This window comes from Ixodes scapularis, unplaced genomic scaffold (genome assembly GCF_016920785.2).
Source record: "Ixodes scapularis isolate PalLabHiFi unplaced genomic scaffold, ASM1692078v2 PGA_scaffold0__279_contigs__length_252992795, whole genome shotgun sequence".
Lineage (NCBI taxonomy): Eukaryota > Metazoa > Arthropoda > Arachnida > Ixodida > Ixodidae > Ixodes > Ixodes scapularis.
In genome coordinates, this window is record NW_024609835.1 from 10,018,576 (window position 1) to 10,037,442 (window position 18,867).

The 18,867-nt window shown below is 46.6% G+C and overlaps 1 protein-coding gene and 1 long non-coding RNA gene across 6 annotated transcripts in view; one reads left to right on the forward strand and one right to left on the reverse strand.

Annotated features, from left to right (window-relative positions):
* LOC8043651 overlaps nucleotides 1–7,605 on the reverse strand; it is a 37,087-nt gene extending 29,482 nt beyond the window's left edge. For 4 of the 5 annotated variants that reach the window (XM_029979953.2, XM_040207890.1, XM_029979952.2 and 1 more), the window contains exons 1-9: nucleotides 7,242–7,605; nucleotides 6,819–6,918; nucleotides 5,138–5,185; nucleotides 4,174–4,254; nucleotides 2,789–2,839; nucleotides 2,606–2,701; nucleotides 2,407–2,475; nucleotides 1,614–1,860; nucleotides 831–1,091 (exon numbers count right to left, since the gene is read on the reverse strand). In XM_029979953.2, coding sequence (XP_029835813.2) covers nucleotides 831–1,091; nucleotides 1,614–1,860; nucleotides 2,407–2,475; nucleotides 2,606–2,701; nucleotides 2,789–2,839; nucleotides 4,174–4,254; nucleotides 5,138–5,185; nucleotides 6,819–6,913 — 948 coding nt within the window. In that variant the 5' untranslated portion in view covers nucleotides 6,914–6,918; nucleotides 7,242–7,605. The remainder of the gene's footprint in view (nucleotides 1–830; nucleotides 1,092–1,613; nucleotides 1,861–2,406; nucleotides 2,476–2,605; nucleotides 2,702–2,788; nucleotides 2,840–4,173; nucleotides 4,255–5,137; nucleotides 5,186–6,818; nucleotides 6,919–7,241) is intronic. The other variant, XM_040207891.3, reaches the window with a different exon arrangement.
* A 293-nt stretch (nucleotides 7,606–7,898) lies between these two features.
* LOC115319916 lies at nucleotides 7,899–18,573 on the forward strand. The gene is made up of 4 exons (XR_006077509.1): nucleotides 7,899–8,256; nucleotides 10,041–10,097; nucleotides 12,690–12,746; nucleotides 18,387–18,573. It is a non-coding gene; the product is annotated as an uncharacterized LOC115319916 (long non-coding RNA).
* Nucleotides 18,574–18,867: the final 294 nt, after the last annotated feature.

Here is an 18,867-nt window from a genome sequence, read left to right on the forward strand (position 1 = left end):
ATTGCACAAGATGTCAAACCAACTCGCCCAAACAACCACTCTCTTGCATTTAGCAAAGCGGTTCCCACTCGGAAGAAAGATGGGAATTCCAACCTCGCGACGGTTCGCACACTGTTGTCTTCGGAGAGCCAGTCTTCTCCCACGCTTTGGTGGTTTCGGATGCAGCCACCGCATCCTCCCTCAATTGCTGCCTACGGTCAGCATACTGTTTGCTCTGCGTTCGCGAAATGTAGATCTTGCACTAAAGTTTGACGAGCAGGAAGCTTCATGAACCTTCGGACATTGTGCATGCCACTTATATACGCGTAGTTGCATTAACTGTGTAACGAGAGCGCAGTTTTGAAGTGGCTGCAAGCTAGCAGACGACAGTACAACCAGGACGACCACGCCCGCTTCCGAGTGATTTGGGAGATGCTCAACTACGCGTACGTGGCGCCACCAATGCAAGCGTGGTGAACCATGCCTCATCTCGTTGCGCCCCTTGCAAGGGACTGGAATTGTGGACATAACAAGCAAACGAAGCAAGAAAGCACAACGGGATAGCGCTGCGGCCTCGCGAAACCAGCCCTGTCCAGTGCAAACCTTGACCATCTAAACAAGACAGCTGCACGCACCAAAGCAATTAATGCTAATGCATTTAAAACAATATATATATCTGTGCAAAGATGGATGCCGACAATGTTGGTCGTGCCCTGCAAAAATGCCAATGGCAGGAAGCAAGGCCAGGGGAGAGGGTGTATGCACACGCAGAAGCTTACTGAAAAAGGTCCTTCCCTGGGACTTCCAGGAAAGGAACCAAGCAGACAAGGAGTTTGTAGGAGCGGGCTCACCCAGGCCGGGTCAAAGCCCTCCGTCTGGGCAGACGAGTCTGCGGTGGTCGGGGGCCCCGTCTGAGAGCCCATGCTGCGGGTGGACGTCCGGGGGGCCGCTGTCTGCGTCTGGACGTCCCTGCCTCGTGGCGGCTCCTCGTCTTCCGCCGACTCGTAGGAGGTGCTGCTGCCAGTGCCGCCGGTCGATCCAAAACTGGCCGCTCTCAGACTGACAGTTTTGGTCCCAGGCCTCGAAAGGCCCGCACCAACCGTGCGCCCAGCCTGTACGCGATAAAGAGAGGGGCGTGTCAAGACGCTACCACACCGACATGAAGGCCAACAGTTACAAAGGCTCTGTTGCTATACTCGGTCTTGACTATTTTGTACTATATTGCCGAGACTAGCATAGCTTCCACAGTTCAGAATCCGTAGAGTTTATATAATAATCTAGAGAAAACAATTGGATTCATTTAAGCCGCTTTGGAACGGTGGTTCAAAGACGCGGACGCCCGTGGTCCCGATTCGACCATATTGCTGGCGAAGCTTTGGATACGGCATCGGAAATCCTGGCACTGCCCTTTCGCTCCACGGCAGACCGGTTCAATGAGTGGGACGATGGGGAGTGCCACCGGCATTTTTCTAGTCGGGAAAGCGGATGATAAGTTGGCGACAACTGGCAAACACCGGCCCTTCCCAACACGGCTGAAGCGACCCAGTTCTGAAGCATGGCTCGTTTAGCGGTTCTACGAAAAACTCCTTTTACGTCTGGCAGTTCGTGTTACGTGAAAAACTGCGGCCAACTACCTTGGCGGGCGGCGGGGCCAGAGGTCCGGGACCTCGTGAAGGCACGTCCTCCTCCTCCTCCTCCTCCTCGTAGTAGAGAAACGAGTCGAGGACCTCCTCCACCTGGCAGAAGCCGCGCTGGCGGAGTAGGAGCGTCCGCAGCGAGCCGAACTGGGCCCGGACCGAAGCGGACGTCTCGGCCTCAAGCTCCGCCCACAGCTCCGTCTCGGGAGTGGGCCCATTGTCCCGGAGAAACTCCCGAAGCTTCCTGGGTGCCAGAGAACCGTAACCTCGTGTCAAAGGAAGCTTCCGGATTTATGAAGTGAAGTGTGCGTTCATAACTCGATAAGCGTTCGACAAGCGCACCGTGTCGCACACGAGGATGGATTTGTTAAGCCACAACCTCTGAAGTAAGCCGAAGCCCTTGAACTGCCTCGCACACATGATCCACCGCAATGACGCACTAACTACGCTAACAAAGATGCGAGCCAATGACTCTAGCAGAAAGGCAAACCGAAACCTCATGGTTCCGGTAAGCCTTGCAGAAGACGTAAAAAAAATCTCCACATAGCATGTCACATTTTTCTCCTTGCACCAAATGCACCAGGAAGGAGTAACTTCACTGCCATATCGAAAACATACTTGTCAATTAAAACTGGAGGCAAAAATGAAAGTGAACGAAGCATTCTTTTTCTAAAATACAGAACTGCTTTAGTTTCCCTTTGAAGGCTGACCAGATACTATAATTGTCAGGCAGTCTTTGAACGAGACATCCCGAACCACCTCAAACGGAGGGTGCAGAAGTTCCACTTACTTTACAATATCTGCAATATCCGCTTCAGTTAGGATGGCTAACTTTGGTCCTAAGGCTTTTCTCTGCAGGCTGCAAAAACAAAACGGGATGTTGGCGTTTGTGCACCCACGCAGACGCTAGCGCCAACAAGTTTCCAGGAAAAATAATTAAGGAATTAATATAGGACTATCTCCACGACATAAACACCGGTACAGGTTACCCATTTGGGAGAGCAAAGCTAGTGTCCTTCGGTGGAGACGACGACGCAATGATGGCCTCCTGCAGCCCGGCATAAAAGCCCCCATTCTCTTTCATCCTGCGTGAAGGCACACACCAAAACTGGCATCCAAGACTCGCAACAAAGCAAAATGTCGGCAAAATCTGGCTCGGCGGTGCCACTCACCCGTTTGCCATGTACTTGATAGGCGTACGACTCTCCTCCGGATCTGCCTTCCTATGCGGACAAGAATAAATACAAACAAGCTAAGCGTCTGCACTCATAAAAAAAAAAAACTATTACTCCTGGATTATGAAGCTAGAGCCTGTGTCATGATATTGTACTCGTACCACAAATACCCAGCTAGAGCTCGCGCAAAATGTAAGATAACCTTGAAAACCTGGGCAATGAGCACTTGTTAGGTATAAGAGCAAAAATTGAGCAGTCCTGCATTAATCCAGGGCAGTCTCAACGACAGCTGCGACACGGCACAGCGGGTTTGTTGGGCATCGGTGTCGCGTTCACCTGAACGAAAGCAGTCAGAACATAATAGACGTGAAACTATTTTGTTCCGATCGCTTTTTTTTTTTTTTTTCGAACCAGAGTGCACCAAAGAGTCCTAGAGCACGAGCTCGTGGCATGAACGGTGCAACATTTTGCTAGTGGGAATTTTTTTTTTTTTTTTTTTTTTTTTTGCAGAGTGCGTGGAGTGGACTTTGGCTACTACAACAAAAACCCCAAGTTTACAGTAGGTTAACATGCTCTAAACTTGGGGTGCAACAATATTCTTTGTTGGCTCGAAAAACTTGACAATGTCATAGACAACTATTTCTCATGTATAGTATGTAAATTTCATCTCACAAATACTGCAAAACCTTCACTAGTGAAATGATGTTCCAGAGCCACTTCATAGAGGGCGTGCCACCTAAGAGATTCCAAGAATACGGCCGTGAGCAGCCCAGAGTTTGAATCAGCCTTCATTCAACTCTGTGGGTTCAGAACCATGGGGTGGGAGCTTGCGACATTAAAGAGGCGGTGCAACAATATTCCGTTGGAACATTTCATTCTACACAAGCTTACCGGCACCAGCGTACACCACTGACCAAGAAAGTTTCTTTGTTGCAGTGCAATTTTAAATTCAAGCGAGCGTTTTCTTGTAGTCTTTTTCAAGCTTGACAAGCATTTGGAAAGTGGCCTGTGAACAATCGCAGCAATGACCACAATCGCCTGAACTATAACAATATCTGGAACTTGGCGAGCGTCCTAGGACACGCGCCAAGTTGCCAGCCCGAATGCGGGGCTATGATAAATGTTGGCAACATATAATTGGCCTCAGGTCACGTGGCAACTTGTTCTGGCCGATACTTGAGGGGGCGAATTGTGCGAAGTACTGCACCGCCCCTTTAATTTATTTTGCGAGCCTTCGAAAAAGAGTGGGTGACTTGGGCACATGCTTGGCACTTTACGATAGTTGTGGATCGAAAGTTTCAGTAACAGCAGCTCAGGCACCCTATATATAGGGATAGGCTGTTCTCAGATAGACCTCAACCCCCTCTCAACATTTTTTTTACCTCTGTCCACTACGAGATGACCACTCTGAAGAGCACCCGTTGGTTTCCGAGTGAAAGGGTTTGCCTTCGGCCAAGCCGTGTCTAAAGGGAGAAAAAGGGTGTTTTCTGTAAATACCAGCCATCTTGAATGGGGCCTGTACACTAACAAACAACTCGGCAACAAATCTTTCCTCATGCACGAGAAAGAGCTTTTTCTTGATACACTAGAACGCAGACCTGCCAGAGCACTTGAATGGTATTCACAAAAGGGGGAAATCTACGGGATTTCTCTCGAGTGAACACCCCTTAAACAACCGACAAGGCACTAATGCTTGCCAAAAGTTTTACAGAAACGGGACGTACAGGACCCAACTGTGAAATAATGGCGTAATAAACAAAGACAACCTTATTCCTCAATACGGGCCATCCCAACCGGAGTAAACATTGCTCAAACAACGGAGAGAAAGCGCAGAGCGACAGGCAATGCTTCACTCGGATGCAGGCAGAGGTCAGATTTGCTGCCTCTGACATAGGCAGCAAGCTCAACTTGGCCGCTGGCGCGAATAACAATTGCAGTCAATCGAGAGGCAACGTTGATGCAACTGTCAGACTGGGTTCTTGTTCAGATCTTCAAATATCTGGTGCGAGATAGTCGTTCTCCCACCTCCGACAATGTGCGTGTCGCCCGAATGCAACCACGTTACCGCCCAGACACCCGACAATCGCACCTTACACGCTCAACGCCGGATGGCCGGAGTTTTCGCCAACCGGGAGATATTGTTGGGAAAAGAAGATGAGGGGCATGCGCGGTAGGACCGACCCTCGGAGGCTCATGGTGGTTGAGCTCGTTTCAACGGCTCGTTTGCCCCAACTGTCAAGTTGTCACTCCATCTACCTTCACTAAATCCCATCAGTATTAAATCACCATACTTCTAAGATCCTTGCAATACATACATATATAATTGACAGAGGCATATATACTCACTGAACCTTGAGGAGCTCGAATAGTTCGGGCAAATTGGCTTGCATATTACTGAAAACAAAAATAAACGCTTGAGGTCAAGAGACAATCCCCAAAAGCAATGTGGGCCAGCGGCCCTTAAAACCAGCAGCAGAATGCGCCGAAATTTTCCAACTTCCACGGATTCTAACTAGAGCCCAAAATAAACAAAACACACACACAAAAAAAAATGCAGTGTCTCGAGTGCCGTTAGGCGGCGCTCTTACGGAGCGTTCAAGTGCCGTCCGACGGCACTTTCAGCCTGCATTTGAGTGCCGTCCTAGCGAGCAAATGCTGCGATTTAGTGAAGAATGTCTTGCTTCTGGCACTCTGTGGCCGAAATTAGTATGCTTACTTTCACTGTACTTTATTTTCTGTTAAATTTGCTAATCATGTGTATACTCGGATGCCATAAAATGTTTCTTATAACAAATAATATCTGAAAACCAAAGGATGACATCCCCGACTCGTTTCAATAGCGTAATGGTTAGCATGCCTAGCTCTACGGTCTCAAAAATATTTAGAATCAATGTAGTTGTTACTGGAGAATGTGAGATTTAAACTAAAATATATTTGAAAGTACAATTGCAACATTTGGGAGAGTGCCACTTCAGCAAACTTCAGAAGATTGGGCAGGCATAAACCTACACAAGAAAGCAATGTGCTCACTCCTGTATTGTTTGCCTCGCTTGCGCTTCATCTTAAAACAAATTGTCAGTAAGCGGCTGATGGAACACATGTCAGAATAAGTGACTTGTGCTTAACACTTTTGGACGCCAGTTGAAGGGGTACTCCGGGGATTTCTTCATTGTCCTTGATTTGCCTGGAAATTTGCTGAACACACCAACGAACAATGCTGGAATAGTATCCCAAAAACTAAATCAAAATATTTTTTTTTGTTTAGTTATTGAATTTACAATTCTGGCCCTCAGTGTTTGTTTTTTTTAACTGAAAGTATACCGGCAACAATGAAAAAGTGATGCCAGGGGAATCACTTTTAGGGCTGTAGATTTTGCTCCCAACTGATTAAAAGCAGTTTCATGGTGTCGAATGCTTTGGAGGCTCGCTTCAGTATCCGCTCTCCGGCACACGGCACGGAACAAATGCTTTGCTTGATCTATTTTTAGTGTTTGCTCGCCTGGCAAGCCTGCCTTCCACTGACGTCACGTCACGGCGGTAGCTTAAAAAAAAAAAAAAAAAAAAAAAAAATCCCCGGGGTACCCCTTTAAAAACCTGAGTGGAGTGCCGTCGGATGGCACTTGAACGCTCGGCTAGAGTGCGATGAAAATAATCCCTGGAGAAGGGGAACCCTTCTCCAGGGATTATTTTCCTCATTCTTGTCCAGCTCGCTTGCACCTTTGCATTGAATTGCACTATAATTATATAGCTCTGCTAGAGTGCCGTTGAACGGCACTCTAAACAGGAGGGAAAAAAACGCTAGGCAAAGAATTTTTTTAAATTTTTGCAGCCACGCCCCCTGCTTTTGAACTTTATGGCCTCGAGCTTCCCACAGCGGCACGACATTAGCCGGACAAGCACGCTGGACTGTGACCAGAAAGATGCAACCTGGACTGCAGCCAGAAAGATGACCGCAGAAGGCAAGAGGAGTGGTGTCACTTTCTCACTTCCGAAACTAACGCGGAGAAATTCCGAAATTTCTACTCACGATGGCAGGCTACTACACGCTCCGCTCGAAGACCCAAACGAGAGCTTGGGCTTCACTTTCCTCCGCCGCTCACGTTTGGGAAGAACGTTCGACATTTCGCCTGCGTTTCGGCCCAAGGATACAAAACTCAGTGCAAGAAAGCGAACGGGAGCGCGCGCTCCCGAGACGCCATTTTTGACAACTCAGAATTCCGAAACTACCGAATTCGAACAGCGTTCGCTCGCTGAACCTACCGTGTTCTATTTGGCGCGACGTCAAAACTGTCGAGAGGAAAATCGGAAAATGTAAAAACCATTACGCGAAATCAGAAGGCGCAGCAACCGGGCTGGGGTTAGACGCGTTCTTCTGGAATCGAACGCGGGGCTCACGGACTCGGGAACGATGACGTGTATCGAGGCAAGAGACGGACGGCTGATTTCTTACCTGTTTATACGATATGGAGACGTCCACCGCCGAGCTATACGCGTGGAAAGCAAGCCGTAATTGGAACGCGGCCCGGGCGAGATAGCACGGCAGGCAGGAAGCGTGGTGTACAGAGCAGGCACTGGGCAATACTGACTGAATGTCACGAGGAGTGGTCGCGAGCCGGGCGAGCTCACGAGGATTTATGCCGGTGGCACTACCGCACTCACTGAAACCCTCTGCTCGGGGCTGGCTGACTAGGCTGACTAGGCCGCAGAGCCAGAGCTTCGGCAATGAAAGCGATAACAATAGCTGTCTAGGCCGACTGACTCGGCGCAACGAGACATTTCGCAGACGGCAAAATATGCCGTTTCAAAAACACCAGAAAAACACGTCGCTCAACAATGACGCGTGGTGGCGCCGTCGGCGCCGTGGCGCCACCAGACGTTTAAGCTTTAGCGTAACTTTGTTGCTTCTTGACCTTCTTAGGTTGGTTGAAAAGTACTTAACGCGGTATATCGTAAGTTTTATTTCAATCTTATTATAACCTGAGAGTGAGCGTTTTGACGGAGGTATAGTGCGTGTGTGTGTGTGTTTTGCGTCGTAATTTACTTTATTCACGTATAAGACGCAGTGACGTGTGCAAATAATGTTTAGTGCTTTCGAAAAAGAAACTGATCAGTGTGAATAAATACTTGCAGTGCGTAGAGAAAGCACTTCCAGCAGAAGGCCCAAATCACGTACAGAGAGCAGAGTAAAGTTGGTAGGGGTGGGGACCGTCACCGTGGCAACCACAGTGGCAACCGTGGCTGACCGTGTTCGGTGGGGTCCGCCGTGCGCAGCATCCGCAGTCTCTAGTCGGTCTCGTGGTCTCGTGTTCTTGGTGTGCTCGTGGCCGTGGTATCGGTTTCACTGAAGCATGGTCTCATGATTTGTTTGAGCGCGTCAAAACTTTCAAGTGTGCATGCTTTTGATCCATGTCCAATGTTCTGGGGACCGACCAAACTGTGAGCTACTGTAAACACAGACGACAGCGGTAGGTACCCTCTGCACCTAGGAACAGGCTTAGAAATTCTCGCTGGACTCGTGGGCTTGTGGTCTTGCCACGGAGGAGGCATGAGTGCTTAATCCAAGTGGAAATGGCTACAGCTAGTATGACCGGTTCATGCTTAACATTTCATGTCGGTCAGCTTGCATAACTCCTTCGCAGCGTTCATTCCACGCCATCAAGATTGTCGCTCTAGAGCCTGTGTTTGCCAAGTGTCCTCCCAGCCCGTTTTCCTTGATAAGCGAAAGCCGGCTCCGAGGGTCCGTACCATACAAGAGACACCCTAGCCGAGTAGTTCCACTCATTTCCGAAAAGATGTGTGCACGTACACAGCCCTAATCAGCGGTCAAAGTGTTCGAGCGCGCGCTCTTGTAAGTACCTTTCATTGCATTGTCCGCGAGCTGGTTTCTAGCTGATGCAATTACGGCGCGTGCTTTGGTAGTTTTTTGAAGCGACGAACGCGCGCGTGCTGCGGATTTGTAAACAAACTCTGTGGCATTTCTGAAAAGTAGTGTGTACTGTACCGCTTTAGTCCACCCACGGTGCGCGAGCGCATGGGCACCTTTGACCAACGTTCTTAAATCTATCAGCTGACAAAAAGGGCGGCGTTCGAAATCGGTTCTTTTCTGTTTGCACACGAGCAGGTGCGGGCTGGTAACGTTCCTAGCCCCACCGGCGTCAATGCCTCCATGAACAGCGGAGGAGAACAATTTTCGAGGACGCTCTCTTTGCGCTGATATTGTTTACCATAAATATCCCGATAAAATTCCTTTCCACTGCAGGTAACGTGCATCTGACATTTCACCGATTCGTCAGCTTCTGTGCATTAAGCGGGCTCATAGTAGAGAGTTTTAGTAGATCGTTCCGATAGCCCCGATAACGATACTATGCATGCGCAAGGGGAGGCGGTGGCGGAGTATCGGGTATCGTTATCGGAGTCATTGGAACGATCTACTAAAACTCTCTATTGTAGCGAGTGCACGTGCCACGAAAAGGCACCAGGCATTCTTTGATCAAGTGACGTTGCCTTTGACTGCACAGCTGGGGCCCTAAACTCGTGAAACACAAAGTTCGGGCCGAAAGTTCGCGGAGTGCGCCGATTGGATGTTGGCGACAAAAACGCCAAGTCATCGTTGTGATTGTCCAATCGGTGCACTCCCTCAACTTCGGCCCCAACTTCGTGTTTTACGAGTTTAGGGCCCCTGGTGTGCTCCACACACACGGGTTACTCCATGTGGCATCTGCACACCTTTTCAGTGTTCACAAAATCACAACCTTTAGTGCGAAGTTCACAGCACGTGCATATGCTGGGCTAGAAGGGGAGGTTTGGCCAGCGCTTGCTCGGCCAAGTAGTTGCCCAATTCATGCCTCCTGTGTTCCTATCAGTGCCATGGGTAAGCTGGCAGTAGTGTTTTATACGAGAAGACCAAAAACATAAGGTTGTCGGGTTCCCATTTACAGCTGAACAGTAGCTCTACAGAGTAAAATAAAATGCTCAATCTGCCCTTTTTTGTTAGTATTTCCTTTAAAAGTCCCAGAGTGCAATGTGGCACTGCTTCCAGCATACTGATAACGCTGCGCTTTATGGGCGTGAATCGCAGGACTGCTTTGGCCCCTGTGGTAATCGTACCTCCGTTTCTGCTGACAGCCCGCTTATAATTCTGGGAAGATCTTTGTAAGGAGATCTAGCTCCCGATTTTTGTTTTTACCAAGTGCGAAGAAAGGGTGTACTTGATTGCTGGATTCTCGACTGACGCTCTTCCCGCTTGCAGGGTCGCCAGACCAAAGTTAGCCATCCTAACTGAAGCGGCCTTTGCCTATGCGGATGGGTAAGTAGAAATGTCAGCCTCTATATTGGACTGCATCACTGCTATGCATTAAGCATATTTTTCTTTTGGCTGTTGCCTAGTCCAACAGAGCTTTTTCTAACCTTTGCAGCCTCATGTTCTGGCTGCATGGTACTAGTAAACTTTGGTGTGTCAAATCACGCGGCTAAACAAATCGTGGGAGGACCCTCCTGGAAGCCTTAGTGGCAACTGACGTTTCATTCCACTGGGTGACTTGTATGAGGGATGTACCATATTGATTCATAGTTAATTTCTTCACTGCAGTTTCCAGCTACTTAAAGGAGAGTAGATATGTCTGCCATCCTGACATACTCCCCCTGGTGCAGAATGCATTTGTGCCACCTGTATAGCAGCCTTTTAGTGCCCTGCTGAAACCACGTTTTGGAAGTAGATCATGCCCACACCTCGACAGCTGCTTCCAGCTCGTCAGTGACGGCAAAATGACATTCTCGCGAGGTTTTTTTATGGCCCCGAACAGGTGGCAACTGCTGATGGTCAGGTCAGGCTCTACACATGCACGACCAAATGTCTGGGTAGTCGTACGACATGTCTGAAAGATGGTCCAAACCGATCAGACGGTGGTCACTCACGGCGTCGCATGCATTCACATAAAGCGGGGATCCAGACCCCAATGGTTATCACTTGTTTTGGGCCATGAAATAACTACTGTGAGGATGCCGTTCCACAATCATTGATGAGCTGGAAGCAGCTGTCCAGGCATGGGTGGAATGGACTTCCAAAATGTGGTTTCGGCACGGCATGGAAGGGGCTGCGACGTAGGTGGTGAACATGTATTCGGCACGAGGTGAAGTATGTCTGGAAGGTGGACATCTCTGCTAACCTCTGTGTGGCCGGCATGTGCAGTAAATTAATTGTAAATCAGTATGTTACACCCCTCATATTTATGTCTGAAGAAGCTAAACCTCTTAAGGAAATCCTTGCTGCCACTTTGAGGCTTCCGTGAGGTCGCTTTCAAGTTCTTTCTAGCAGCCTTGACTACTTGGTGACTTGTGGCCAGTCAGACAAAGGCAGGCACCTTTACTTGTGCCTTTTTATTGCAAGTTGCGTTTGTCCTTTAAGCATCGGTGTTTCATGTGGGCCTCTGGAGTGCAAAGATTGTCTGAGCTGTCCCAGTAGTCTGTCCCTTCATCAAAAAATTCTTGCAATCTTTCTACAAGTTTATATTTCTTTGCAACTCTGTAACGCTGATACAACCTACTGCACTTCACCATACTTTTGATTTCATTCTGGAATACAAGAGCCGTCGAATATATCGGAAGGCTTGAAAACTCCAGTGTCAGTCCCCTTAACTGGGGCGTGCCTCTAAGCATGCCTCTATTTTGACCTTGAAATATGGAGTGTGTCTAAAAACTCATTGCACTTCCTTTAGATGGAGGGGGAGAGCGTGCTGTGGAATGTGTACCAATTTTTGATGGAGGGTATAAATGCTCTCATCTCTTGAATGCAATACTAAATGCATTTCAGTTGATTTGCATTCACTGGCTGGAGAAATAAATGAAGTGCTTTGTCAGGTAATACATCTACTTGTTTCCGTTCTGGATCATGGATGCTTGGAAGCGGTGCAAAGCTTTGAGACTCGGAAATCACTTCACTACTTCAGCGAAGTGGTGGCGATGACTTGGAAATGAGTACATGCTGAGTGACAGCAAAACTTTGGGAATATATAAAAGCCAACCATGACATTGTATTTTTTTTTTTCTCGAATCTACTTATAAGACACCTGTCTTCATTACCTACTTTACAAAGCCAAGTAAAAATTAACAGTCTCTCCCCTTCCCTGTGCTTAAGCATAAAAAAAAAGCAACATGTTACTCATTCGCATAGAAAAAGAAGAGAAAATTTTTTGTGCAAAAATAATTCTTGAGATTTTTAGTGAAAATGAAAAGCTCACCAAGGCATGGTCGCACACCAAAGAAACGCTCCCCATTTGAGGGTTTAAGATGTAATTTTTGTCCAGTAATATGTGACAAGCATGATAAAAAGTAATGAAATTAATAAAACATAATTTCTTCAGTTTATCTATGCTCATTTCAACTTCAAACCCCTAGTATAAAATTCTGGCTCCTCATGGAGCGCAACTAATTTTCACTTTTATGTGGTGAACAAAGATACTGCTGTGTGTTATCCTGGAAATTTAAAATTTGAGAAAATGTTTTTAGAAATGTTATATTTGTGTATATTAACTTCCAAAAAACTGGTTTCAGAAACTTTTATTTTTAACCATTCAGGGTTTATCTCACATAAATTTATTTTCGGCATTCTGGCACCCCTTCAAAGTCAGTTGGGAGGAAAGTTTTACATTTCCTAATTAGGGTTGCTCCGTGATTGTTTAACATTGCCAGAACATCTCACCCTCATTGGAGGGACCATGTATTCTAGATTTAGCCTGTAAAAGCTTCCCAATTTTTTCCCACTTATAAAACTGGCAGCCCAGTTTTAATTCTGAGAAGATTTTTATAAGGCGATCTAGCTCTCAATATTTGTGTCTACCAAGTGTGAGAAAAGGGTCTACTTGATTGCTGGATTCTCAACTGATGCTCTTCCCACCTGCAGGGTTGCCGGACCAAAGTTAGCCATCCTAACTGAAGCGGCCCTTGCCTATACAGCTGAGTAAGTAGAATTGTCAGTCTCTATACCTGACTGCATGACTGCTATGCATCAGGCATATTTCTCCTTTGCCCTTTGCCTAGTCCGACCAGGTTTTTTCTAACCTTTTTTCACGGCTTCATGTTCTGGCTGCATGAAATTTTGGTGTGTTGAATCATGCAACTAAAGTGGCAACCGACATTTTGTTTCACTGGGAGACTTGTCTTGTACAAGGAGTGTACCACATTCATTTACAGTTGATGTTTTTGCTGCAAATTCCAGCCACTTAGAAGTCAGTAAACATGTCCAAACATACTCCCCCTCTAGCCGAATGCGTCTGCGCCGCCTGTGTAGCAGCCTTTCCATGCCCTGCCAGAACCACTTTTTCGAAGTACGTTGGACCCACGGCCTAGACAGCCGCTCATCAGTGGCTGCAAACTAATGTTCTCAAGGGAGTTTTTATGTGGCCACAAATGGGTGACAGCCACTAGGGGCGAATTTGGCCCCTTCACATGCACGTCCAGCAGGTCCTGTGACGTGTCTAAAAGATGGTTCATGTGTCTGAAAGTAGGCCTGCCTCTATGAACGACCAAACGTTTGTGCGCTCACGGCGTCGCATGCAATCACGTGAAGTAGGGCTCTGACCCCCAGTGGCTATCGCATGCTTGGGCCCATGAAAGAACTCCTGCGAAAAAGCCATTCAGCGGTCATTGATGAGCTGGAAGCAGCTGTTCGGCTGTGGGTGCGGTGCACTTCCGAAAAGTGGTTTTAGCAGGGCATGGAAAAGCTGCCACAAACAGCACAAATGCATTCTGCTCCAGAGAGGGTATGTCAGGAAGGTGGGCATCTCTACTGACCTGTTCAAGTAGCCGGTATCTGCAAAAAAAGGGAGTTTTAAATCAATTTTATATGTTATTCGCTGTGATGCAGTTGCTGCGCCAACGGGTTTATCCTGCTACATCCTGCTACATTTAGCCAAAATGTGAGAAATTTGCTCTCCCCCCGCTACACATCCGAATGGTAATGGCAGGCTTGTGCGAATTTTCAGAACTTTCAATTGTCGCCCTAGATAACATACTATTCGATTTGATCTCTCTGTCGAACACTGGCATTACTCAGAATTTCACAATATCGAGTCATGTTTGCAGCAAGTTAGTTTTGTCAATGTGCTTCTTACCGCACTCTCATGTACTGCAGTGAAACAACAACCGCGAAGTAATTGCCTGATTTTGCTTGTTTTGCTTTGCCACAGTGCACTCTCTTGTTAAAGGGAATGCACTCCCTAAAGCGGGATATGTTCAACATGCAGGCGTCGGATATATTTTTTAAAAAAAAGGGAGGGAGAACTTATTGAGTGCTAATGTAACGACTACTTTGCAGGAAAAAGTTTTTAACTGCCGCTACTAATTATGATAGACTGAAGTATCCTGGCGATATCTTTTTTTTAATTCAATATTTAGCGAGGGTACTATTTGCAAGAAACTTTATATTAACTGCTCCACAAGTTCTTACTTTCACCTATTCTGTTTAGTTACCGCCTTTACATAGGTTTTGTGTGTTTGAAGTACAGTCCATGGAATGAAATAAAACTAAATTAGATGCAGTGGGGAATAACCTTACTAGTACATTTATCATTCACATGCCGGTTTCTGCTAGCATGGAGTTTGATGGTTATGTTCATAATCCAATGACAAAATGTATTATTTTTAATCTAAATGAATAATTTTAATTTTGGTACAACTTTTAGAACTTAAATGAAGCATCAATTTCTGTGCTTGAGATTATTCTTACATTATTTCTGAGGAATATACTATTTGGTTTACATTTCATTTTTGCCTGCCTCCTTGCTTTAACCATTCACAGCAGTCTATACTGACCTTCATCAGTCAGCTTCTTGTTGCCATGGCTAGTGCTTCTATGTGCAACTAAACAGCTTCTTCTGTGTTCAAGGGAGTCAAACCTGCTGTTCAGTTTATCCTAACAAAAAGTTGAACAGAAGTGTGAAGGCAAAGTGGGCATGTTTTTCTACTTGGATCGGCCAACACTCAAATCTTAAAGGAGCGGTGCTACAACATTCAATTGGAATGTTTTTCACTTTAAGGATACTCGCACACAAGGCCACCGGCTAAAAAACTCCTTTGTTGCTGTGTAATTACAAGGACAAAAGCGAGTGTTTCAGTTCAGTCGCTCCTTCGCAAAACTTGACGTAACTGGGGAGCCGCAGTATCCTCCAGTGACAATATTTGAATGCGGCTAATAGATTGAACTTGAGCATTGCATGGGCACTCGATTTGGTTTGGGCTCGTGATAATGGATAGCTCGAGGAACATTCGGGAAGTGGCAAGTGTCCAATTGCTGCAATGACGACAGTAGCTGAACCATAACAATGTCTAAGACTCAGTGTGTGTCCTGCGCCTTGCCAATTTCAGCGCGTGGCTATGGTCAGCATTGGCGTCATATAATCGACTCCAGATCACGTGGCCACTTGTTCTGGCTGCGAGTTGAAGGGTGAACGCTGCTCGTTTTTCCTTAATTTTTCTTCGACTTCGATTGCTTCTGGTGAAGAACGAACGGGTGTTTCACAGGTCATTAACGTCAGAAATCAGTTCTAGCTGTATTTGCGAAGAAGAAAAAAGTACAAAAATCGTTGCATCGCCCCTTTTTATTCGCAGTGGTATGAATAAACATGAAGGGTCTGCTTATGGTCCAAAAGATCTTTGTTCCTCCAAAATGGACTTTTGGCTGCTCCAAAAGCTGCTCCCAAATGATTCAGGCCAATCACATCACTGCAGTCATAGTTGTGTCTAAAGAGGCTAAATGTCTCAGCGAAATCTTGACTGCTACTTTGAGGCTGTTTAGAGGTGGGTGCATTGGCATTGTGTAAAAACTTGCGAAAGAATGACACATTGAAGGACAGGACATGTACAACACAGCTGTGAGGCTTCCGTGAAATTGCTTTCCAAGTTCTTCCTTCCAGCTTTTTCTATTTGTTTATGCACGGACAAAAAGGGCGCCTGCAGTTGAGCCTTTTTACTGCAAGTTAAGGTTGTTGCCTTTCGATGTCAGTGTTTTATGTGGGCCTGTGGAATACATGGATTGTCTCAGCAGTCCCAGTTGTCCGTCCCTTTGTCAAGAAATTACTTCCATCTTCTGAAAAGCTCATATTTGTTATTTGCAATGCTTTATAGGCGATACAAGCTAGTGTACTTAACTGTACTGTTGATTTCATTCCTGAATACGCGAACCATCAGATGTATCAAAGTCGTCAAAACTCTGGTGTTAAGAAATAATTTTTCTCCAGTCGTAGCTTGACAAGTGTGTTGAAATGAAATGCATGTCGTACAGAGGTGTAAAAGTTGCTCGTAAAAAGTAAACGAAGTTCCTTTTCTTCAGTTTATCATACTCGTTCTCTTTTCAAAACCTATAGTAAATATGTCTGGCTCCTCATGGAGCGAAACTAATTTTCCTCTTGTTTGGTAAGTGGAAGGTACTGCTGCATGTATTTTTAGATCAGTGTTCTTTTTTTTTTTATCCGGATGTACATGTTTCAAGTGCAGAAAGCGTATCTTCTTCAGAGAAGCCAATCTTGTAAGGACTACTTTGGGAAGCATATTGGCGCCTGTTGGCCACACACACGGTCGCCACGCTGAGAAACAAGGTTCAAATTCCACTCGAGCCCTGCGCAGTCCAGATCTTACGATTCTCTACTATTCTGGAAAGTTGCAGCCCATTGTGGACTGCAGTGAAGTGATTGTTGTGCCAAACTGTGCCAAGGGCCTAACCCTGCTACATCCTGCTACATTTCGCCAAAATATGGCTAATCTGCGCCAAGCCTGCGCCAAAGGACCAATTTTGGTCGCATTTCAAAAACGAAACTAAACTAAGAACCATAACTGAGCATGCGTGAGCTAGGTGGCACAAGACGCCGCCCGACACAAAGTACCCTGCATCAATCGCCTGTTCGGTCTTGCATGATTTTTCCCGCCGTCTCGCGTTTCGGGCTCTTGTTTCGGAAATCTCGTCTCGTCTTTTTTCTAATTTCTTTTTTTTTAACTTTTTAGCGATAGACGCGGGCGTGTGCGGACACTTCGACGTTAGTGTGCTGTATGCCAGACATGCGGTCATGCTGTGAAACAAAACCATGTTTTTGCGCGGCGAGAGTTACTTTGTGAGCTGAAGCTCTCGCGCGACCACGGCGACTGTGGTCGCGCGAGAGCGTCGTGTGTTGCCATCCCCACGTTGCTGCATGCAGATATGACGCTTTCTAAACTGAAATGCATCGACATTTTTGCTCTTGTTTAAATCATACGCTGCTATAAAAATTCCTCTTTAACTCAACTGCTTGGCGAAGTATTGATTACCTAGGTTTCTCTCGGTGGGCTTTTTTTTTAGAGGGACCCCGGTACATGAAAAATCTGCCGCGAAAGAAAGTTCATGACGAGAAGTGAGCTAAAGCAAAGAAGGCAATGTCTGCACGCTGAACCCGCACACCGCGCTTGTTTGTCTCGAGTTCAGTCGTTGCACAATACGCTCCAAGAGCTTTTTGACCCTGATTCGCAATGTCTTGCATCGATACGCTCAGGTTCTTTTTTTCTGTGTGTTTAGCCTGTACCTTGCCTGCCGGCCTTGCAAGCATGCGCTGCTGGACTGTTTATTGTCGTATGCTGGACAGTTACATTTTGCGTACTATTTTGGGAACCAGTTGGCGACGGAGCGGAGTGGCATGGTTTTGGTTTCGGTCGAGCAGCCGTTGTCTCCGCTTGCGCGATGAAGCACGTATAACTGCAAGCCTGCGAAGTTGCCCTCATGTGCATGTCAACATGATTGCACGAGAGGCACCAGCCGGGACGCTTGCAATCCATTGTTTTACGTCTGCTTACATTTCATAAAAATCTGTCACGCCGGGAACCAGTAAAACAATAGCAAGTTTTCTTTTTCTTTTTTCGGAATTGCTTGGCAATGCTTACAGCACTGTATACTTGTGGGATGTCTCAGCAGCAAAAACACAAGCAGCGAGTTCCGCCCCAACACGTCACATGAGAACACAACACAAAGTGCCCTTCGTTTGTCCAGCACTTAAAGCAAATTCTCTATTTCGGCGTTACAGGAAGTTGTAAACGGCTTTCATTTTTTTTTTTTTGGCTGGCTCCTCCACTGCACTTGTCGAACAGACTAGAATGCGGAACCCCAGCGTCCAGTGTTTAGCTTTCGTATTCGAACGCGTTCGACGAGTGCAGTGGAGACAAAAGCAGCTAGCTTTAGGTCTAACCACTAATCCTTCGAATCAGAGCTCGGTGTTCTGACGTCTCTGCACACTCTCGTCTCCTCCTCCTGTTTTAGTTTCTCGGCGCATTGGCACCGTTCCATTTTGATTCAGCACTGTTCTCACAGTAGCGCTCGAGATAGCGACAACATTGCACGACGATGTTGACACGAAATGAGTCTGGTGAATTGGTGTGTGTGTCAGCATAGGTTTTAAGAAGTGACAGTAACCGGACTAAGTTAAGCTACAAGTTACTCCAAAAATGTAATTAAATTATGGTAATATGTAGTTCCACTTCATAATAATGTGAGAAGTATTTGATTGGGGTGTTTTGCGGCTCTGATTTTTGATGAGCTTAGAACAGAGCCTGAGGTTGTTGCAATCCATTTTTTTCTTCCCAGTAGATGACCCTCCAGTGGAATCGTTTCTTTGGCTGCCTTTGCCATCAGGCACACTGCAGCGCTTGTTCGTGGCCACTGCACAGAAACCAAGCGTTTGTTCGTGGGAACCCCGCCAAGTTTATCATCATCCACCTTGCCCGCTGGTCTGTGCCACAGGTTGGGGCCAATAAAAATGTTTTATACTTTACCTTTATTGTGTGCTGCCTGTGGAGAAGGAAGGATAGCAATCTTAACAGCGGTTTCACCAGCATGGGCCCTCAGGGGGTTGATAATTGTGCTGGTTGGTAATTCATGACTGCAAATTCAGCGCAAGGACACAAACACGGCGTTTCTTGCAACTGAAGCTTTATTCGTGTTGGCATCCAGTATGAATACTACAGACGCCAACAAAACAAGCCACATTTTGTTGGTGTCAGTAGTGTTTATAGCGGACACCAGCACGAATAAAGCTTCAGTTGCAGATAGAGCCCTGTTTGTGTCC